The 23,944-nt window shown below is 40.3% G+C and overlaps 1 protein-coding gene across 1 annotated transcript in view; it reads left to right on the forward strand.

Annotated features, from left to right (window-relative positions):
- The window catches only part of LOC138983612 (myosin-VIIa-like), a 50,463-nt gene extending 34,514 nt beyond the window's left edge, over window positions 1–15,949 (forward strand). Inside the window, exons 20-28 of the mRNA XM_070356886.1 lie at window positions 604–718; window positions 2,772–2,861; window positions 3,683–3,792; window positions 6,374–6,492; window positions 7,850–7,916; window positions 10,335–10,451; window positions 12,240–12,323; window positions 12,904–13,023; window positions 13,967–15,949. Of these exons, the coding sequence (XP_070212987.1) occupies window positions 604–718; window positions 2,772–2,861; window positions 3,683–3,792; window positions 6,374–6,492; window positions 7,850–7,916; window positions 10,335–10,451; window positions 12,240–12,323; window positions 12,904–13,023; window positions 13,967–14,074 (930 nt within the window). The 3' untranslated portion in view covers window positions 14,075–15,949. The remainder of the gene's footprint in view (window positions 1–603; window positions 719–2,771; window positions 2,862–3,682; window positions 3,793–6,373; window positions 6,493–7,849; window positions 7,917–10,334; window positions 10,452–12,239; window positions 12,324–12,903; window positions 13,024–13,966) is intronic.
- The last annotated feature ends 7,995 nt before the right edge of the window (window positions 15,950–23,944 follow it).

Genomic DNA, 23,944 nt, shown 5'->3' on the forward strand with positions numbered 1-23,944 from the left:
AAAGGCACAGTCTTAAACCTGTATCCTTGTAAAATAAAGTTTCATCATATTTGTCACCTAGCATTATCTTTGATTGTAAACACACAATAAGACGAACAAGCAATGTGCAATCCGAAACATATGGACATAACATGAAAAAGGAAGAAACATTAATTGTCAATGTGTACTGCAACAATGCTAGTGAGGTCAGAACCCCGATTTATTAAATGTTTGTTATATATTGTGCCAATTAGCCTCAAAGTGTGGCTCAACAGGTATACGCCGTAGGTAGCATTGCGTATTGCGGATGTTTTGTGGCGTTTCGGGATCTGCATAATTATGGGTTATTGCACATCGAGCAACAGGTAGGCGTTCTGGTGCAGAACTCTCTCTCTCAAAGCAGCATGGATATAATTTATAGTCTCTAACTGTAGAGGAACCGAAACCAAAAACAAGTTCAAGTGTTATTTCGGGTTTCATGAAGTGCAGGATTTCATGAACAAATTCATGTCACTCATCACCAACCATTCTAACATACTGTCCTCACTTAGTTGACAAAAAAACCACCACATAATATCATGGAATCGAATCATGGTTATAAGTTCAATGTTACCCTACTTTCAGACAATGGAGGTGGGAAGCCGAACACGAGTGTCAGAGATCAAGAGGGAGGTGAAACAAAGACTACATCTTCAAACTGCTGCCGAGTACAGTCTCTTTCTTTCTGGTCGTGAAAGCAGTAAGTTTCCCTGCCTCTGTCTCTGTCTGTCTGAATCTCTCTCCTTCTCTCTCTTTGCATTTAGTCAAGTTTTGACTAAATGTTTTAACATAGACGGGGAATCGAGACGAGGGTGGTGGTGTATGTGTGTGTGTGTGTGTGTGTGTGTGTGTGTGTGTATGTGTGTGTGTGTGTGTGTGTGTGTGTGTGTGTAGAGCGATTCAGAGAAAACTACTGGACCGATCTTCATGAAATTGGACATGAGAGTTCGTGGGTATGATATCCCCAGAAAGTTTTTCATTTTTTTCGATAAATGTTTTTGATGAGGTCATATCCGGCTGTTTTGTGAAAGTTGAGGCCGCAATGTCACGCCCTCATTTTTCAATCAAATTGATTGAAATTTGGTCAAGCGATCTTCGACGAAGTCCGGACTATGGGATTGAATTTCAGCCCCGCAGCATACAAATTAGTTAATTGGTTTGCTCATTAAAGTAGTCATTAAAATCGAATTTTCACAGATTTTAAAATGATTGTATCGTATTTCTCAATTTCTCCTCATTTCAAAAACATATACATATGTCATGTTTACTATAAAAATGTGCTCAGAATACCAGAAAATAGGTTTAAGTAATTAAGTACTGCGTTCGCGCGCACCCGTCTCGGTTTGTCCGTGTGGTTTGTCGAGACTATCTAAATATATATAGTCTCGGCGATGACTGTTTGTTGGTTTTAATCTGTTACTTTGATGCCCAAAGCTTGAGTAAATGTTTGTATATCGCTTCACGCGACTTGTTCTTCCCTGCCCTCATAATTTTGAATATTTCATTGTTGATTGTTGCTTGATGGTCCAGTCTTTGGAGTTTAGCTTAAACCCCTTGTTTGTCACCTTCAACATGTTTTTCTCGACCCATTGACCTTAAGCGTTTAGTTCAAGCACACAGCGGTAAATATTACCTGCTATTCCGACTTGTTGTGTGGCAGACGTTTTCTTCCACACGAGATTACGTTGATTGTCTAACGAAGCCGTCAGGCTGAGTTAGACATCAGCTAATCGAGTGTGGAAGAAAACTCTGTCACACGACCAAGTCGGAATAGCATTTATGTCTCACAGCTTCAACAGAGGAGAGAACAAACACGTTTTGTGTACTCAAGCTTGACAAACCTAAACACAGGAGCAGCCATTGTGGAGAGATCTACTTTTTGACGGAACTGACCGAACAACTGTGAATGACGTGTCGGTATATGTGAATGACGTCACAGTCATCGTCACAGTCTGTGTCTTTTGAAGCATCGCATTCTTCATGACGTCTTTCTGTGTCTGCATCCGCGAAATGTTTGTTCATTCCGGAATCTTTGTCATCTATGTTCAGAACTCTGTCCTTATAGTGTCAGACTAACAGGCCTCCTGAGCGAGCCACTTTCCAAGGGAAGCTAAATTCGCGTATGGAAACAGTATTGTCGTCTGGGATGCCGTTTTCAGTATTCTGAGCGTTGAAGAATTTGTAAAGAGAAGAAACGATAACAGCAGGAGAAATAAAAGTCGTGTATGCATGTTTTGGCTTTTGGAGGGACAATTTTGAGTTTGAATCCGTTCTTGCCATGCTCCTAAAGCGTGTAACATACAATCTTGCACACGTTTGCTTTAGTAGTGGCAAATAAGGAAAGCGTGTGACATTAGTTCATTGCACATTTCTGTTCGTACCTAATATGTACAGGGCTCGGTAGCTCAGTTTTTTAGAGCACTGGGCTTGTGATTCGCGGGTCACGGGTTCGAATCCGGGCCGGGCCGAACACGGGTCGACGTTATGTGCAGACTCAGAGACAGTATCCATGCTCCTACCCCGTGTCACCACAGTGGCACGTTAAAGACCTCGGTCATTCTGCCATAAGTGCAGCAGGTGGCTGATGACACCTACCTAAACACGCACAAAGCTGGGTAGCGCGACTCTGTCGCTGCTAACATTTTACTGGAAGAAAGCGACCCAAATTTCCCAGCGATGGCACAATAAAGTTATGAAAATGAATGAAACTGAAAAAAGTTGAAAATTGATCACATTGTCTTTTGTGTGTGCAGTGCACAGCTTACCAGACCGCGGGTTCTACTTTGACTGCCTGACACAGGCAGAGAACTATTGGCTCAGGCTCAAACAGCGACGCAACAGCAGTGAGTAGAGAATTAACACTTGTGTGGTTGTCTGTTGCTATATACTGTAGTAGTAAATGGGGGGGGGGGGGCGGCTGGTGACGCTGATCATACGGAGAGCAGAAGAGAGCATCTTCACGAGAGAGAGAGAGAGAGAGAGAGAGAGAGAGAGAGAGAGAGAGAGAGAGGGGAGAAAGGGAGAGAGAGAATAGGGACAGAGAGAGACAGATGGGACAGAGACAAACAGACGGAGACAGAGAGAGAAAACAAGTGGAGGCAGATAGAGGGAGACAAAGAGACAGACAAACAGACAGAAAAAGAGACATAGAAAGAACGGTTCACAGCGAAAAGTAATCAGTGGAGCGCAATGGAAACGAAACATATAATTTCTGGCAAAAACAAGAACATGTTCACACCTTGGCATGTTTTGTCCCTGAAATGTCTGTCACTGCAGATTCTCTCAGTCATGGTCTTACATAATCAAAAAAACAAGAGAGGTAGGTTGTTGGAACGTTTGTAATTGACAAAACAATACATTCACAGATACTTCGACCCAACGGTCTTTTAAGTGAACAGACAAACAAATATTCACACAAAATATTCGCTCGGCTTCCTGACGAGTGGACGTAAACTGATAGAACTATCAAGATAAGTTGTGTGTGAATATTTGTTTGTCTGTTCACTTAAAAGACCGTTGGGTCGAAATATCTGTGAATGTATTGTTGTGTCAATAACAAACGTTCCAACAACCTACCTTTCTTGTTTTTTGATTCTGAATTTTGGAACGTGTGCAGTCTCTTTGTTTTTGGACATGGTCTTACATGTCTTGTTACCTGTTTCAGCCGGCGGCCCTCCTCCCCCACCCCCAAACCTGGTGATGCTGAAGAAAATCTGGGTCAACGTCACACCTGGGGGAGACCCGGAGGCAGACAGATGTTTCCACTTTCCACAGGTGAGTTCACTCAACTTCCGTCATTGTAATAGACGACTGACATCGAAATAAGCGTTGAGTCAACTTCGTAGACGCAGATCGTTTGGTTTTTTTTACTGGTATTTCTCTTATGACGAGACACGGGAGATCAAAGTTCACAATAAGTAAGTTGGAAGTACACATGTTTCATTGTTGACAATTACTGATGATTTCACTTCGGTAACAAAACAAAACCACACCTGCGGCGCACTGCTTACACCTTTGTAGAAGAGACGGAGGTTCACATAATATGACGAACGAAAAGAAGAATAAGAAATGAACTCGAATTCATGGACACTAAGGCTGAGGATATTGTTTTACTTACTGTCAAGGTAGTAAATCCAAAAACAAAGAGACTGCCAACGTTCCAAAATTCAGAATCAAAAAACAAGAAAGGTAGGTTGTTGTCACTCATTTCGTCAAATAATCATTCATTCGCTTGCGGCTTCGTGACAGGTGGAAGGAAAAATCAGTCAGATAAGTTTTCGTTTTTTTTTTTTTTTTTTTTTTTTTTTTTTTTTTTCTTCAAACAATTTTATTCACATAAATAACAACAATTAACAATATCTCATACAATGAATTAAATACAACTTATCGAGAACAGCAAGCTAACTTTTTTAACGTTTTGTTCTTCGAACACTCACACAAAAATGCTTCTTATCTGTAACTGCCTATTAAAAATACTTTCCAACGGTAAAAACGAATTTGTTTTTTTATATATACTAACGCACATCTTTCCGATTAAGATAATGTGGTTCAATTTATACATAGTTGCCTTTCTCACCATTACAAAATGCATACCAAATAAAACATCACTAACATTCAAAATAATCTTAATTTCTACATTTTACACAGGAGAATGTTGGTCGGATAAATGTTGTGCATAATTTTCCAGTGTAAAACTCTTAATCTAGTCTCTTGTGTTGACTGATAGGCAACTATCCAGGATCGTTCATCAATTTCTACATTAAACTTTCTCTTCCAAAATCCTCCGGAACATGGTACATCTGTTTTCATATTAATAATCTCTTTCCTGTATTCGCTGGCACTTAACACATTTTTGCCGTTAAACAGTGGTAAGGTAATACAAACATCATCAGTCATATTTACAGCATTTTTCCTCATAAATAATGACACAGCAGCTTTTACAACATTATATTCAAGAATTCGGTTTGGCGAATATCCAATCAAATCACATATATCTGGATATGATAATATATCTCCCGAACGTACAATGTCAGTTAATACCAATACACCTCGTTGTATCCAACTCTCAAAAAATAAAACTTTGCCACTATACGTTATGCATGCATTATTCCATAATAAAATCGGCCCGATTGTCCCACGATCGTGGTGGTTATTATCCAGCCAATATTTTAATACTGCTTTCCAAAAGTGTGATTTCACTAGGTCTAACCCTTTAAATCTTGTAAATTTTCGTTATTGTTTGTCTGTGCACTTAAAAGACCGTTGGGTCGATATATTTGTGAATGTATTGTTTTGTCAATGACAAACGTTCCAACAACCTACCTTTCTTTTATTGGGTCAAAGTAGTAGTTTTATATATGACTACACAAGCGGCTCCCAACTGTGTGTGTGTGTGTGTGTGTGTGTGTGTGTGTGTGTGTGTGTGTGTGTGTGTGTGTGTAGGGGGGGTTACCACAATTGTAGCCAGGAAAAAGTAATACAGCCGTCATTAAAACAGTTATTAAGTTCACAACAGGGCCGGACTAGGTAAGTACTAGGGGGGGGGGTTACAGATGGGGGTCCAGGGAGCGAAGCTGAACGTTTTTTGATGTTTTGGGAGGAAAAGGAAGCCTCTCCTTGAACAAAAAAAGGTAAATTCGACAGCAAGCTGTATAGGCAATGAAGAAGAATTGATCCAGATGCAACCTCCCCTCCCTCCCCCACAAAAAAAAGCGTTTGGGAGGTACATGCTTAAGCCAGGGGGGGGGGGGGTTGCGCTACCCCTGTAATCCCCCCCCCCTCCCCCACCCTTGTCCGGCCCTGCACAATAAGCGGATTTAGCTTTTTACGGATTCGTTTTTCCGTCGACTACCCAAGGTGTTCCCAACTTTGTGCGGGCCGAATATTACCACTTGTGTAGCCACGAGGTTTCGGTACTGCTGTCATTACAACTACCACCTTGAATGCCACAGTGCGTATCAGATAGTGTTTTGCTATCAAAGAAAAAAAATAAAAACTCTGACAAGGGAAACAATCGCTGTACATCGCCCTTTGAATTGCAGAAAGAAGATTGCCTCCCCTGGATACTATTTTCTCAGATTTTGTCTAATGGTTATACTTTGTATGTTATGTTTTTTCCTTTGTCTTTTTAACAAAATTCTTCCTGCAGTTTATGCTCACACTAAGCGGTTTTTCGTGTAAAAGGTTTTGTTTTATCTGTGTTGGCGCAGTTTATGTTCACAAAAAGTGGATTCCATGTAAAAAAAAAAAAAACACACACACACAAAAACACAACTTTTATCTATGATTGCGCATTTTATGTTCACAATAAGCGGATTTCCATGTAACAGGATTTGTTTTATGTGTGATTGTGCAGGAGGTTCCCAACTTTGTGCGGGGGTACCACAAATGTAGCAAGGAGCAGGTGATACAGCTGGCAGCGCTTCTCTACAGGGCCAGGTTTGGCAATGACAACAAGCAATTCGCCAAGTTCAGGTAAGGGATGTTAGAACATTATTTGATGGTTTAGTAGAACAGAAGAAAGGAAGAACTTAACAAGTCACGTGAAGCGATATAAACACAGTTAGTCAATCTGTAGGTATCAAACTAAAAGATAAACACCAAAAACAAGCCATCGCCGAGACTACATTCAGATAGTCTCGGCTAAACTTCCCATAACACCGAGACGGGTCACGCTGTCGCCGCGAAGCATGCGAACATTATACTCGACCTATTTTTTGTAATTCTGAGCGCGTTTTTCAAGTAAACATAACATATCTATATATTTTTAAATTCAGGAGAAAACGAGGAATACTATACAATGATTTTTTAATCTGCAAGTGAAAAATCGTTTTTAATGACAACTTTAATGAGCAAACTAATCAAATAATTGTTAAGCTTCTGAGCTGAAATGCAATACCAAAGTCCGGACTGAGTCAAACATTGCTTGACCAAAATTTCAATCAATTTGGTTAAAAAATGAGGGCGTGACAGTGCCGCCTCAACAATCACAAAAAGCCGGATATGACGTCATCAAAGACATTTATCGAAAAAATGAAAAACACGTTTGGGGATATTATACCCAGGAACTCTCATGTCAAGTTTCATGACGGATCGGTCCAGTAGTTTTGTCTGAATCGCTCTACACACACACACACACACACACACACACACACACACACACACACACACACACACACACACACACACACACACACACACACACACACACACATATATATATATATATATATACACCACGGCCCTCGTCTCGATTCCCCGTCTATGTTAAAACATTTAGTCAAAATTTGACTAAATGTAAAAACATACGACAGCGATTGACCCCTGAAATCAACTTTGCTTATATTTGGCTAATATTTAGTCTATGAAACTTTCAGAGGGTGTTGAACAAGATAGAGAAATCTACCGGACTGACTTTATGATACAGATTTGTGAATACATGTATGATGACGTGCCGAGAATCATTTGACCGAGGGTTGGGTAATTGATTCGGGTTTCTGATCAATCGCTGTCGTATGTTTACAAGGAGGAGGAAGAAAGGGGAGGAAGCAAAGAAGTCAGAAAGAAAAGATTAGTCAGAGAGGAAGAATATGAGAAAATTAGAAGAGAACGAGAGAGTGAAGAGATGAGCGTGAGGAGTGATTTAAAAAGAACAAGACGAAAGAAAATGCTTACAATAAAGAAGGGCCTCTGTGTGTGTGTGTGTGTGTGTGTGTGTGTGTGTGTGTGTGTGTGTGTGTGTGTGTGTGTGTGTGTGTGTGTGTGTGTGTGCAAGATTGTGTGTGTGTCAGTGTCTGTGTGTTTACAACATGTTGCAATTGACTTCTTTCAGTGAGATCGCCCCCACCCTTCTTCCGCGAGGCTTTCCCCCGAACGGCAAACTGGATGACGTCAAGAAGGTCAGTTGAACATGTACATATAACAATCCGACTGCTTTAGTCAGAGACATTAGTATTATTGTTGTTCAGTGCACTTGAACATGTTGTCTTCAACCCCTTTGTCAGCCTCATGTATGTTGGCGTCGTCTACTGTATGTGAACATTTACGATATGGTGCATGCCTTAGGGCGGGGATATAGCTCAGTTGGTAGCGCGCTGGATTTGTATTCAGTTGGCCGCTGTCAGCGTGAGTTCGATCCCAGGTTCGGCGGAAATTTATTTCAGAGTCAACTTTGTGTGCAGACTCTCTTCGGTGTCCGAACCCTCCCCCCGTGTACACTACATTGGGTGTGCACGTTAAAGATCCCACGATTGACAAAAGGGTCTTTCCTGGCAAAATTGCTTAGGCACAGTTAATAATTGTCTACCTATACCCGTGTGACTTGGAATAATAGGCCGTGAAAGGTAAATATGCGCCGAAGTGGCTGCAATCTACTGGCCGTATAAAATTTCATCTCACACGGCATCACTGCAGAGCGCCTAGAACTGTACCCACGGAATATGCGCGATATAAGCGTCATTGATTGATTGATTGATTAAAGCCTGTCCTTAATTCAGCCCGAAGTCGACTACGCGACGACTTCGCGAAGTCTTTTTTACCGAAAACGTAGTGCTACAGCTCCGTGCGGCCAGCTTCGCGAAGTCTTTTTTACCGAAAACGTAGTGCTACAGCTCCGTGCGGCCAGCTTCGCGAAGTATACTTCGCGTTGTCGACTTCGCCTAGTGAAAGACAGGCTTAAAAGCAGGTTCCTTCCTGTTATGTGTAATCGATGATGTCAAAAAACAATGGTCTAGATCCAAGATAGTGCATGACGTTGCATGACGTCATCATTTATTTCACCGACTCACACCGAATCAATAGGCGACTTGCCCTATCGGCCTGCGCCGCCAAGTCGCGCGATAAAGTTGCGTTAACTTGCGTGGCCTTGCGAGATCTGCCGCAAAATGCGGGCATGTCCGGATAGCTCTGTGAGAGGTTGCGGCATCTTGAACACAAGGCCAGTACTGTAACTGCCCTTGATACGGATCGATCCAAGGGGGGGCAATCTCAGTCATCTCAAAGAGGGAAATCCAAACGCTATCCGCCTTGTTCGATTTTATGGGCTTGGACGATAGAGAAAAATAAGAAAAGCAAACACTGGAGTATACCTGGACGAAATTTCTATCAAGAACGCAGAATTGATTTTTTCTGAGTTTTTTTTTTGCCGTAAGCGCCATGTTTATTGGAGCAGGAAACTCTTCCAGAGTGAGGCCCCTTCGTTGATGCATGTCAACATCAGATGTGCGAGACGCGATAAACATGGCGCTTACGGCAAAAAAAAACCTCAGAAAAAATCAATTCTGCGTTCTTGATAGCAATTTCGTCCAGGTTTACCCTAGTGTTAGCTTTTCTTATTTTTCTCTATCGTCCAAGCCCATAAAATCGAACAAGGCGGATAGCGTTTGGATTTCCCTCTTTGAGATGACTGAGATTGCCCCCCCTTGGATCGATCCGTATCAAGGGCAGTTATTACAGTACTGGCCTTGTGTTCAAGATGGAGGTTGCGGGTGAGTGCGGACACTTCGCCTTGAAAAGTGTGAATTGTCACTGAGAACAGTGTGCTGCAGCAATGTTAGCCGCGAGAATAATCCTAAAGTTCGTTCAAACTACTCAAGCATGGCCCGTGCACAAAAGAAAGGCGATCGAGTTTTTTTAATTTGTTAACACAAGCCAGAGAACACCAGCGCCTGTGAGAGCAAAACGTTTGCCCGCAGGGAAGTGAACCTTCCTTATCTTTCGCACCGGAGAGCTATTCCAGCGGAGTATTGTGCAAGTTGGCTATTCATTAACAAAATCCAACTCTGTACGGAAACTATCATGGGTGTAGTGTGGTGGTATGTGTACTGGTGAAAGGATGTTTTTAACAAACTTAAAGAAAGCATATAGCCTGGACTGATATGTGGAGGTACACAAACGATCCCTTGCACGAAAAGAATAAAAACCTTCAATGAACATTCCTTCTTTTGAAACCATTGAAAGTTTTACCGACAATGATTATACTGTTTTCGTTAATGTTTTAACTTTACATGATACATGGCATATGGCATAGATGGACCTTGTGTATGGGCGTGAAAAGCTTACAAAAAAGGTAGGGCTACAGGGGCTGTGCAGGCGGGGTGAGGGGGGGGGGGGGGGGGGGCTTGGAGGTCCGTGCCTCCCAGATGCTGTTGACATTTAGCAATTGAAAGAAGTCTTTGGGACTTTCCTTGAGAAAAAAGAGGTACCTTTTCCGGCTAAGAAGGGGGGGAGGGGTCGCTTGCGGAACCTATAAACCTTACCTCAGATCGAGCCTTTCATGTGTACAGTGGCTGTTTACATGTTCAATATCTGATATGCAGGAAGTCGAGACGGAGTATGAGAAGACCAACGGCATAACTCAGGACGAGGCTCGTCTCCGATTCCTGCGTGTTGCCGTCACGTGGCCTACATACGGGTCTGTCTTCTTTGAGGTCAAGGTGAGTTCTTAATGTTTACCCTTGTCAGCAAAAGATGAGCGGTGGTGTGCGTGTGTGTGTGAGTCAGTGTCTGTCTGTCTGTCGGTCAGTGTGTCTATCTGTCTGTCTGGCTGGCTGGCTGGCTGGCTGGCTGGCTGGCTGGTTAGCTGTTGGTCTGTATGTCTGGTAAGCAGTCTGACTGTCTGTATGTGAGGCTGTGTCTGTGTATTTCTTGTGTTTCTGTAGATATTTTTGTCGTGATTATTTTTGGCGGATGTTTTATTGACTAATCAATTCTTTTTGAATTTGTTGTTTGTTTTACGAAAGAAATGAATTTTGAGGGCGAACACAAATTGAAGGAATAACATAAATGTATATAGCTATTCTGATGGACACGTGGGGGAATTCGGGGGCTGTGATTGGATGGTCTCACACATCTCTTTTTCGATCATCAAAGCATAATGCTACGGAAGTCGGCCATTTTTGCCAATATCCAAAAGCATATTGGCAATAACAAAGTCGCATGGTTCCGGTTTACCCATCTGTACCACACGATGTTTCAATCGACAACAGCATACACTGACATCTTGAAATTCTTCTCGGGATTGTTTTTCAGCTTTACAAATGTCGATAGCATACCCTTTTCTGCTAACTTCCCGATGAAACAGGACTAAACCAATTATTTTCTGTCCCTAAACACCACAAAATGCCAAAAGTCGAAAGATGTAGTACAAACAGGGGAGTAAAACGGGACAGCTGTTTTGTGTGCCTGTGTGAGCTCAGTTGCCGACTGACACAAACTTTCGCATTCGGTTTTTCTTATCTCGTAACTCCACACTAAATACCCCACTTCCTCTCTGAAGTATTGATGCACAACCCATGGCACTAACATCCATGTAGTCGTTTATAACTGAGGTTAAAAAATTCGCTTCATGACGAGACAAGTATAAATGCCAATTACCCAAACAGAAAACTTCGCTGCCGTCTGCTCGCGTTGTACGGATTAGCTGTTCTCTTCTCCTCCCCTTGTTGCATCCTAGTTCTTCAGTTGTTTCTAGTTTTCCGTTGATGTTGTGTTTTGGTCTTCTTCATAAGTATTCTTGTTCAAATTTTTAAAAAATCAAACTTCTTTTTGTTGTATACGAATGAACTAATAAAAAGCTGTTTAACAGCTGTGTTGTCAAATCGAGTTTTTTTCCCAAGTCAGTGTGGCGCCTGCGCAAAGCTAATGCGCATAAGAAACGGCGTCTGCTATCAAAACCTGAGATCAACGCATCGACGCAAAAACTGTCATTTTGTAAGTTTGGAACAACAAATCAAGGTCAGAACAGCTATAAAATCGCTATTGTATTTGCAGCGTAGCAATAGGGTCCGATATTTAGACTCGAACAAGTATAATGCGACTCGTCTTCGACTCGTCAGCATTATATATACTTGTCTCGTCTAAATATCGGACCCTATTGCTACACTGAAAACACAATAGCTGTTGAATAATTACCTTGGGTTAACGATGTAATATTAGATCAATCTGGTAACAGAGATTGGGGGGGGGGGGCTGTATCTATGTCTTTATCTTTTGGCTTTTGTGTGTCTAAGACAAACGACAAAGAAATGTATTTAGATTGTTTCAAAAGTTAATAGTTTTAAAAAAGTGATTTATTCTAGAGATGATCGTTTGAGATGTCGGTTAGTCTCTCTTCTTTCATGAGTGCGATTAATGAGTTAATCTTTGGAGAAGAGGACGCTGGAGGTACGTTAATGCTGAATAGTTTGATTGTTTTTTATTTAATCAATCTCGATCTGTTGCAGCAACGAGTGTCCAAGTCGTTGCCCAAATACTGTCTTCTGGGCATCAACACATCAGGTGTCCACATCTCTGACCTTCAGTCCAAGGTGAGTTCCCTGTTTCATTTGATTTGCTGACTATTCGACCTGCATGTCAACAGTTACAGAAAGTATGAGTAATTATGACATGGTGGGGTAATGCGTTAGACAGAAGTTGGGAGAAGAGGGAGAAGGAATGGGAAAGATGATTGGATTGAGGCTATAAAAGTTGTAAAGTGTATTAAACAAAGTATGGACTCGTAGCTGTTTCACTTGCACACAATAAGCTGACTCTAATACCTGCTTGTCATTATTTTGCTTTCTTTCTTTCTTCCTTTTGTCAGTTCTTTCTCTCTTTCTTTCATCAGTTCTTTCTTCATTTTGTCAAGTCTTTCTTTCGTCAGTTCTTTATTTTCTTCTCTCTTCAGTTCTTTTTTTCTTTCTTTCATTGTTTTGTCTTTTGTCAGGGATTTTTGGACGGTTGTTTTCCTTCGTCGTTTTGATCTTTCTGACTTTATGTTCTATTTATCTATCTATATTCATGTCTTTCCTTCTTACTTTCTCTTTACCTTAGATTTTCCGCACCCCCGCATTTTTTTCTGTCCTGATTTTATTTGTACAGTCGAATTATGAACTTTGTGTCCCACAGGAGATCATACAAACACACGAGTTTACCAAGATCCCTAACTGGGCGTTTGACGAGAACTCCTTCACCCTCATCATCATGGGCAACAACGGTACCACCAAGCTACTGCTGGAAACAAACGTCGTACGTATACTGACGCAAACATACCATGGACAAACGAATAGCACGAGCACATATGCCAAGAAACTTGCACATCACACGCACATATATACATAAACGTGCACAAACACACACGTGCACAGAAACACTCAGTAATAAAACTGTCAACCAAAACAGAAACCATTTACAGATTCATTCAAGAATTCAGCTGTTATAACAGGGGTAGGCTATCTGCTGTCACATATGCCTTGTGTCGCTTCATTTAGGGTAAAGACCGGCACGGTTGGCCTAGTGGTAAGGCGTCCGACCCGTGATCGGGAGGTCGTGGGTTCGAACCCCGGCCGGGTCATACCTAAGACTTTTAAATTGGCAATCTAGTGGCTGCTCCGCCTGGCGTCTGGCATTATGGGGTCAGTGCCAGGACTGGTTGGTCCGGTGTCAGAATAATGTGACTGGGTGAGACATGAAGCCTGTGCTGCGACTTCTGTCTTGTGTGTGGCGCACGTTATATGTCAAAGCATGGCCCTTCGTGGTCGGCTGGGCGTAAAGCAAACAAACAAACAAAAAAATAAGGTAAACTGTCAGCAATCATCTAATCCATGTATTGCGACTCGGCTTGGGTAAGCTATCAGTTTTTTGTTTGTTTGTTTTTATTTTGTTTTGGAGGGTTGGGGGTGGGGGGGGGGTTAAGTCGCCAGTAATTTTATAAGGCACTTATCGCTTCATTTAGGTTAAAGTTCACGTTAGGCCATTCATGTTTTTTTGGGGGGGCTTGTTGGCAGTACTTTTGAAAGCCACTTATCGTTGTTTTTGATTTTGTTTTCTTGGCGTTATAGCTATCACCAATCAAATATGCCACTTTTCGTTTTATCTAAAATTAACTGCGACCTGTCAAAAACGCCATGTATATTGTTCAAATCGGGTGAGCTTGTCAACAATCATCACATTTTCTTGTTTTCTGTTACAGGGTCACAACATGGACGACGTGCTGATGTCTCACATCTCGTGGGTGATGAACAATCAGATGAAACGCAAACATGGCTTTTACAACAACGTAGGGGAGAGCTTCTGCTGAGCTCAACATGCACTGTTTCTTCAACTTCCATTTGCAGGACACTGCTCACGGCTGTTCCTAGCTTGTGTTTTAGTGTGAGTTAAAAATAGCCAAGCAGAGGGAATAGTTTGGCTACCAAAGCTGCTGCCAGCACACTGTTAAGCTCGGTGGCCTGTTATACCCAACTGCTCCCACGCTATACCGGGAGATTGGCCTTCTCAGTGAATAGCACTGAGAGAGCTGCCAGCTGCTGTGCTATCTCTGCTGTGGGGAAAGGATGGGTGCTCAAAATCGCCTGCAGCAAGAGTAGCAGAAATGAAGCCCGATGAACAGCCGTGAGCTGAATATCCACAGTTCTGATAACTTGCAACTAAGATCACCAATCACGGGGCATCAAAACAACACATTGTGGGTTACGCTAACTTTAACATTCTTGAGAAGAAAAAATAAATAAAAGTTTGAGGATGAAAGTCGCTTGTTCATTTCAATGCTTGTTATCCTCTCAGGTGCCAGGAGAAAAGGTTCCGTACAACTCTCGCTTACTCTATTACACATGTCGTATGCATAAAGAGCGATTACTTCCCTTTGGTTATTTGATATTTTAACATTCTTGATTTGAGGTTTCAGTAATGGGAAACATCTCCGCATTTCCAGTGGTTGGCACTGAAATTTGCCTGGAAAGAAAGCAGAAAGTGCTTGATGTAGAAACGGACTAGAAGCTTTTCAGATGTGCCCCAAACTGCTCTACTGGTCAAAAGAAAATTACTGGTTTGTTCTGTTTTGTCACCAACCAATCTTGAACAAAATTAGCGTGCCCTGTTAAAATTAGCGTGCAACTATTGCTTATCTGTGACTTGAATGAGAGCATCGCAAGGTACGATGTTATAATTATGTGTTGGATTGTCCCTTCAAAACCTTAAAACCATGTAGCTCTTCAGTGTCAGCTCTGGTTGGGAGTACCCATGGTAACCAGCACCCAGGTTATTTTCTGGCATGATTGGGTTGAATTTTTGAATACTCACTTATCTGCGTGAGGTTTTCGTTTGTATAGACCCGCCTGGTGTGCTTGGGTGTACATGATTATTTACGAATTCTTGCGTGAATGTCCAACGCTGTGGATAAAAGCGGTGTACAGTCTGGAGACATAGTGCATGCTGCCGCGTGAGCCGAGAAAATTGTCCCTCTTTATCTTTGCTGCGCTGGCAGCAAAACCCCTCCGCGCGGAGGTGTTTCCAGACATATCGTACGTGGGATGTGTAGGCAAATTCCATATCTGAGCAACATGTTGTCTCACAGTGCGGCCAACAATAGTTGGATGATTCCAATCCAAAGTCTCCTTATGGTGTCTCTATTGGAGGAATGGCCCTTTTGTGGGATTATTGGTGTGTGTGTGTGTGTGTGTGTGTGTGTGTGTGTGTGTGTGTGTGTGTGTGTGTGTGTGTGCGTACGTACATGCGTGCGTAAGTGCGTGCGTGAGTGAATAATGTTCTTGAAACTCCGCGTAACGCATGAAATAGTGGTCAACATTATTATTATGGGGGCGAGGACGCCCCCATTCTATACGGATAGTTTCGAGGTTGACCATGGGCAGCGCCATTTTGTTGTGAAATACGTCATCAGTTTGTGTACACAGGAAGTTGTGACATCCGTCACCCTATGGGAGGGGTGACGTCAAAATTGTTCATCTGTAGAAAGTTGTGAAATCCGTCACCCTATGGGAGGGGTGACGTCAAAATTGGTCATCACAGAGTTTGTGTAACACAGGAAGTTGTGAAATACGTCACCCTATGGGAGGGGTGACGTCAAAATTGTTCAACAAAAACATGATATGTCGCATTGTGCAGGGTCAACTGCAACAAACTCAAACCGAGCCATTCATACCTAGCTGTATTTGAGTGACTTATATGGCCCAAAGTCAGAATAGGTGTCCATTTTTGTGACATACAAAATCAATTTTAAAAATGAACATTTTCTTTGTTTTGAAAATAGAGATGTATTTTAGAGCATAAATACGCAAGGAACAGCTATGATTTAAGAAAACTCATGTTTGATCACTTCACAGATTCAGGTTTAAAAGTTTGCAGGAGTTCATAACTTCACACTGTCACAAAATTTAGACTTGTTAAATCATTGTTGCTACATGTATTGGGTCTGTTTTAGACATCTGAGCAAATTGCTACAGCAAATTACTTTGCATTTCAAGCAAGTTAAACTTGTTTTGGCCACGCATGATGCAGATGTGAACTCCATTAATGGGAAGTTCATAACTTCACATAATTTACTTTTATTGGTAAAATAAATTTAATTTACACAGGCAGGAAACAATTTGTTTTGTTTTTTAATCTGAAAAAGGTGAGCTGGAACATGAAGGTAATTTTTGAAGATGAAGTGTGGAGAAGATTTTTTGGTTATCTGTATTATTTATAGAAATTAATATTGTCACAATTTTTTCACAGCAAATATTGGCATAAGTTATCATTAAATCTACAATGTTGCTGTTTTTGTGCAAAATATGCTTGAAAAGTACCATCAAAAGGATTTCAATACACCAAAATGTTTGTCTGACTCAAAGAGTTGGCAGAAACTGAAAGTATTTTTAGAATGTCCTAGGAGTTCATAACTTCACACCGTGACATCACAAACTATGGCTAATTCAAACCAAAGTAAGAAAGTGCGTATGTCATCTTATTTTCTCTCCAGCTACTCTTTGTAATCAACATACAACTAAGTAATAAAAGTAAAACATTTGTGAAAACAAACGATAACAAAAATCATAAAATGTGAGCGTGCGCATAACTTCACAAAAATTTTTGTTATGTTGGTCTCTAGTACAGTTACTGTATAATATATTTGCAAAACAATGACAAACTGAGAACACCGAGTTATAGTATAGGCTAAAGCTGCACTTATATTACAAAATCAGATTTTAATTGCCAAAATAAAACAAATTGTTTGAAACTTGTGTAAGTTCATAACTTCACATCAATCACACATTTATACTAATATAACTAACTAAAGTCTCTTGCAAATAATTCTAAACAAGGTTTTGTTACTTAATGATTTACTTAACCAAACTCAGTCATGAAAACTGTTACCGAAATCATTATTTAGTTAGTGTTTATATCAGCTGACGGTGTTCATAACTTCACATCATTTATTTAACTGAAAAGCTACGTACTAAAATCTGCTGGTAAATTAAAATAAAAATGACATCAAACTGTAACAGCCTACTCTGGAGAAGAGCAGCACATCATTTGAGGTAGTGATTTAGTGTAGTAAATTAATTATTTTGTATAAATCATACTCATGGCATGTGTTCATAACTTCACACCGTGGGGCTGAGGGTCAGTTGATGTGAAGTTATGTACACCGTGCAGTCAACCCAGATTCATGCTGGAATTATCAAAATGTAATTTTGAGGGTTGATATTCAGAAAACTTCTTACAAAATGTCCAGATAAAGTCAAATGTACTCTTTTGCTATTAACAAGGCATTATTTTAAACACGCCCTTGAAAAATGAGATTGAATTATGTGAAGTTATGAACTTCATGACAAAACGGCTAAGTACTTCAGAAAGAAACAGTCAGCAGCCAGTAGATTCTTTTTGTGATGAAAATCATGGTACAGTGTAATTTGGAAACTGAAAATAGTCATTTTACATATATTTTGGGTTTTGACATGAGTTAGTAACTCTCACATAAAAATAGTGCGCAAGACACAGAGAAAATGGCTAACTAAAGCATACTGCTTGACTTTAGTGACAAAAATTGCTTAGTATCTAAATCTAATGTACTTTTATATGCAAAATTGCTGTTCCACTACAACCTTAACTTTCATGGCTAGCATTTAAGGACAAAAAACACTCTCAGTGGAGATAGTAGGAAAGTTCATAACTTTCTCACAAGAATTTTTTATTTCTCAATTACTCAAACACCAATGAATGAACTTGATGCAAACTTTCAGTGTGACTGCTGCTAGTGGATCCAAATGCATTACAATGCTTGGTGTTCCCCAACCAGTCAATTTACTCTTTTTATAAGGCAAAAGGTTGGAAAGTTCATAACTCTTTTTTCACAAGAAAATCTGCACGTAAACTTCAAACTACTTTTGAACATGCAAAAACAAGTCAAACAACCCTTTTTATGTTTTATACCTCTGCAAAACATACTGTAAAATACTTTTTTACAAAAATATATTAGGTTTCAATCTTTAATTATTATTTAGAGCTGATCAGTGAACAAAAATGAAGTCTTACGGAAATAGTTATGAACTTTCTGTGAAATTTTGTCTCCCCATTTTCTGCAGGCTCACTGACAAAATTCAAAAACTTTGCTTTGTCAAAGGTACATTTGAGTTTTACTGGCTCAGTGAAAAGTCATTCATGACATTCTGTCCCATAAATATGACAGAGTAGACCATGTTTCAATATGCTGTAAGGTCATGTCACAAAAAATGGCCAAAATGTAGTGCTGCTGACTTCAGATAATGGCGACATTTTCATTAAAAACAACAACTGAGCACACAATGTTTCTCTAGGTGTGTACTTCATACTTTTTTTTACAAGTCTCATTAATCTTTACAAGGATTTTATTTTTCTTTAATGTACAAATCAGGTTAGAGCCAAGGTTGCACAGCTATTTCAGCTGTGGACACCATTTCAGACTTAAGGCCATATACCCGACATTTTTATTTCTTATTTTTAGCACAGGTGTAGGAAAAATCATGAACCAAAATGTTATTTATTTTCTAATTTAACATTTTTTTTACAAATATGACCATGGTCTTTTAAACATACAGTGACATTAAACATTGTTATGTTAAAAAAAAGAAAAAAGAAAAAAAGCTTTTGTGCACAAATCAGAAAATACATTGTACATTTTACCTACAGGCCAAACCGTGAGTGTCTGTGGCAAAGCCCGACCCAGGAAATTGCACTGATTTTATATTTAGATCAAAGGGAAATTGTCAAGAACAGGCGCTTGCATTTGGATGTGTCCAATGATAGTAGGTTTGGTTGTGATCAATCAGAATAATGTAGGAATAAAAATGTATGACAGTTTAGTATGATGACATGTAATTCACATATGCTGAAATATGATATTATACATCATGTAATATTATTATGGCTGTTGCCATGACCATGAAACCCAACAAAGGTTTAATGTAATGTAATTCAAAATACCAAAACCGAGCACCTATTAATCTCGTCTTTGCGCGTGAAGATTGAGGCCGTCTGCCAGTAGCGGTTAGGTCATACAGTGGAACCCCTCTCTAGCGACCTTTAAAATGTTGACAAAAATCGGTCCTTGTGGAGGGGGGTCCTTACAGAGGGAGGGGGGCGGAGTCAGGGGGCCACAAAGAAAGTCAGATTTAAAAAAAAAAAAAAGAAAACAGAGAAGTTTGAGTTGCTGACGACCGTTCCCTCTGAAAGCAAACTGCTTCGATTTCATGTTTGTCCTTGGTGTCCACCAGTTCTGGTGCATGTACTACCCTGGCCAAGTTTCCTCTCAAGACATCAAAGAGACCGCCCCAGTATACTCTACAGCCTCTGGGCGAACCACCTCTCATAGCTAAAACTGGGTCAATGACCCCTGGGAAGAAGGTCAGTGTCGATAAAATTTTACTCCTAGGCCTGCGGCCAGGGGGGGGGGAGAGTATACCGGTACCATTTGAGAATCAGACCAAATGAGAATTGAACCATTTGAGAACATCCTTTTTTTTCAATCACTACATCGAAGGCCTGCGGCCCGGGGTTCACATGGGTTGGTTTGTTTGTTTGTTTCAAACCCACACCCATATACACACATTTCCCATTTAAACCATTTGTCGGCCCCCTGTCGATATTTATCGACTAAGTTCCTTGTATCACATTCCGTATAGGCACGGTTTTATGAGGTGTGGCTTTTGTCTCAGTTTGTATAGTTTGTATGAATAATAATTGTCCACCAGTAGGACACTTTGACTTACGGCAAAGATGTTTGTGTAGTCTTTATCGTCGTAAATGGTTCTTTCTCATCTTAATTAATAACGCAGTAGTAATATTAAAAAAAGTTATCTAAATCATTAGACAAAATGCATAGTCAGTCATACTTTCTGTGTAGGATGATTCTTGACGATTTTGAGTCGGACTTTGAGAAGATTATAGTGTGCACATTTGTACGTGTGAAACCAAAGGAAAGAATGATTTAGACACGTTCATTAGCATATGAAATCGTGAATGTCATGCATTAGAATGATACTAGGCATATAGTGCTTCTAGGTAAGTGATGATCTGAATATTTTCAGTGATAAGATCCTTTCTGTTAGAACGCCTTGTAGAGGCAAGGACGAGATATTTCAAGTGTCTCAGACTGTGTCGTAGAAGTCAAAAATCCGTTGTTTAGGCACTCCTTCTGGATACGTGGAGAATATCTGAAGTGTTTATTTGTATGGCATGTCCTCTGTATGTACATACTCACGCGCACGCGCTCATACACAGGTACAGACTGACGTACAGACGGAGAAATGTAAGCACAACGGTCAGACTGACACACACACACACATACAAACAAACACACACACACACACACACACACACACACACACACACATACACACTCGCACGCAAACACAGACAGACAGACAGACAGACAGAGGGAAAGAGATCTGTACGTCTCTAAAATATGTGTTTTTTGTTACCCTATCCTGGGGTTTGAGGAACTGAATATATTTCTCGTTAGTCCAATTGTTTGTGTTGATATTGACCAGTAACTTGTCTTCAAAAGCTAAGTTTTACAGGAAACATATTGTAAATACCTCTTTTGAAGAAACAGATCTGAATATATATGTACGACTCTCGAAGAAACGGATCTGAATAATTATGACACTGAATCCACAAAACGATATACCAGCTTTCCTGATAATGAACGTGGATACAGAACTACTTTGAATGCCGGAAAAGATATAGACGTTTTAATGCCGGTGTAACACGAAATTTTTACTCCACGAAAAATTTACTCCGGAGTAAATATTTCGTACGAAATTCTTACTCCGAGTACACTTTTCGTACGAGAAAAGAACTCCCCAAGGCACGAAAAAATTACTCCCTCCACGAAAGTTTTACTCCCCATTTTATTTACTTCCAGTAAAAAACTCTTACGCAAAAATGGGATGCGGGCGAAGGGATAATGCCAATAAGTGATCTCGCGCACACGAATGTCGCGCTACCCTCCTTCCACCCCTTCCACCACCAAGACTAACAGGGGACAAGGGAGTAACAATTTCGTACACCTGGCATGGGAAGTTAAATTGCTCGTGTTGGGCTGAAGTAATTTATTCGTATTTATTCGTCAGGGGAGTAACATTTGTGTACGAAATGTTTACTCGGAACTCACCTGTCTTGGGGAGTAATTTTCTCGTGCAATGGGGGAGTGCTTTTTTCGTAAAGGGAGTAACTTTTTCGTACGAAATGTTTACTCCGGAGTAAAAATCTCGTGGGAGTAATTTTCTCGTGTTACACCGGTGCGTTTCTTTTTATTTTACAGTAAAACTCTTCTGCTATGAAAACTGATTTAAAGCGTGTTTATGTTTTAGAAAGGTTAGACACACTTATGCATCCTTTTACCTTTTCTTTGTTTTTCGTCGTGTGCACATGTTCAGAGTAAGCCTACAGAAGCTAGCAAATAGGTGGGAATTAAGGCTTTTCTTGTGTCGATGAATCTTTTCTGTTCATAGCAGTATTTTGTGGTGATATGTTTGTGAGCATTTATACTTTCTTATGTGCATTATTGAAAGGGGCATAACCAACAATGACAGGAAGGTTTATTGCTAGGTTAACCTTGTAAGTATTACTCGGTAGTTTAGCGCCATACAAGAGAGAAGGGAGACTTCCTTGAGTGTTATTGGAAAGTTTTTATCACGTCACGTGACTGATTTTTCCTAAGATAACGTGCACATACACAGGCTATTTACTGATCGTTTTCGTGCACGAATTTGGCCGGACTAAACGTCTAATTTGGGGTGCTTTTTCTCCATAGACTCCTTGGCAAGAACAACATACAAAGAAATATTAAAAACAAACAAACAAGTTTTAAGACCGCAGGCGCATCAATTATGTTTATGCACAAATGACGTCAAACCAAACACGTACTTAATAAAAAATAAAATGATAAAATAAAGTTACTTGCGCATTTGAAAAGGTTGGGAAATTCAGTTTAAAAAGTAAGTAAAACCCATTTTCATGGTTTCAGTATAAAATATTTTGCCATTGTCGGTGATGTCCAAACGAAGAACCTGTGTTCAATTTATCACATACTTAGTATTATACCCAGAAAATGTAGTTGTGTGTATCTGAGGCCAAATTAACTAGAGATGTAGTTGTATATAATTGAGATGTCATGACACTGGACGTGAAAGGATTTTATTGAATCACATTATTCTCACTAGATGCATTTAGATTTGGTTGGCTGTGTATGTATACCTCTTTTTTTGATTTTATTGCTGATTGTGGTCGATTAATTTGCAATGATCGGGTTGAATCATGGAATGATCAATTTGCAATTGTTGGTTTGAGAAAAGGGAATGATCCTTGACTGGGTGTTGTATGTCTGATGAAACTTAATCACTTATTTGCAACTTGAAAATGAAATGAACTTGAAACATTGGTAGATTTGCACCAAACTCTATATTCTGTGAACATAGCGACTTATTTAAATACGCGTTTGTTTATACTAATTGCAAGTGCTTGTGCGCGCACGCCTGTGTATGAGCCTCTGTGTGTGTGTGTGTGTGTGTGTGTGTGTGTGTGTGTGTGTGTGTGTGTGTGTGTGTGTGTGTGTGTGTGTGTGTGTGTGTGTGTGTGTGTGTGTGTGTGTGTGTGTGTGTGTGTGGATGGAAAAGAGCGCGCTAAAACGTGCATTTGTATTTGTGTGTAAGCTTGTTTCTCGATATTATGAGTTTCAATATGCATGTATAGATGCCCCCATACATATCCGGTATTATGTTAGCTATTATGGTAATATTCAAAGGCTTAGATCATAACTTCGTAGATGTTATCAAGTATGAATTATACGAGATGCTTCCACTACATTCTGCGTGTGTGTGTGTGCTGGTAAACATAGAAATTGTGCTTTCTCTGTGTGTATGTGTGTATGTGTGTGTGTGTGTGTGTGTGTCTGTGTATGTGTATGTATGTGTGTCTGTGTATGTGTCTGTGTCTGTGTCTGTGTGTGTGTGTGTGTGTGTGTATGTATGTGTGTGTGTGTGTGTGTTTGTTTGTGTGTGTGTGTCTGTGTGTGTATGTGTGTGTGTGTGTGTCTGTGTCTGTGTGTGTGTGTCTGTGTGTGTGTTTGTTTGTGTGTGTGTGTGTGTGTGTATGTGTGTGTTGTGTCTGTGTCTGTGTGTGTGTCTGTGTGTGTGTTGTGTGTGTGTGTGTGTGTCTGTGTGTGTGTCTGTGTATGTGTATGTATGTGTGTCTGTGTATGTGTATGTATGTGTATGTGTGTGTGTGTGTGTCTGTGTCTGTGTGTGTGTGTGTGTTCCCATGTGAGACCTGATTAGGGTGTGTACATGTCCACCTGTAATAGTAGTATTTATTTACACGGACAACTTGATCTACAAATTACCACCACCATCAGCACAAACAACAACAACAACAGCAGCATTAAAAACAACAGCATTAACAACAACATCAATAACAACAACAACAACAGCAACAATCACTCATTATACAACCCCCCGCGGGTTAGGGGGAAGAATTTACCCGATGCTCCCCAGCATGTCGTAAGAGGCGACTAACGGATTCTGTTTCCCCTTTTACCCTTGTTAAGTGTTTCTTGTATAGAATATAGTCAATGTTTGTAAAGATTTTAGTCAAGCAGTATGTAAGAAATGTTAAGTCCTTTGTACTGGAA

This window comes from Littorina saxatilis, linkage group LG13, assembly GCF_037325665.1.
Source record: "Littorina saxatilis isolate snail1 linkage group LG13, US_GU_Lsax_2.0, whole genome shotgun sequence".
NCBI classification, from domain to species: Eukaryota; Metazoa; Mollusca; class Gastropoda; order Littorinimorpha; family Littorinidae; genus Littorina; species Littorina saxatilis.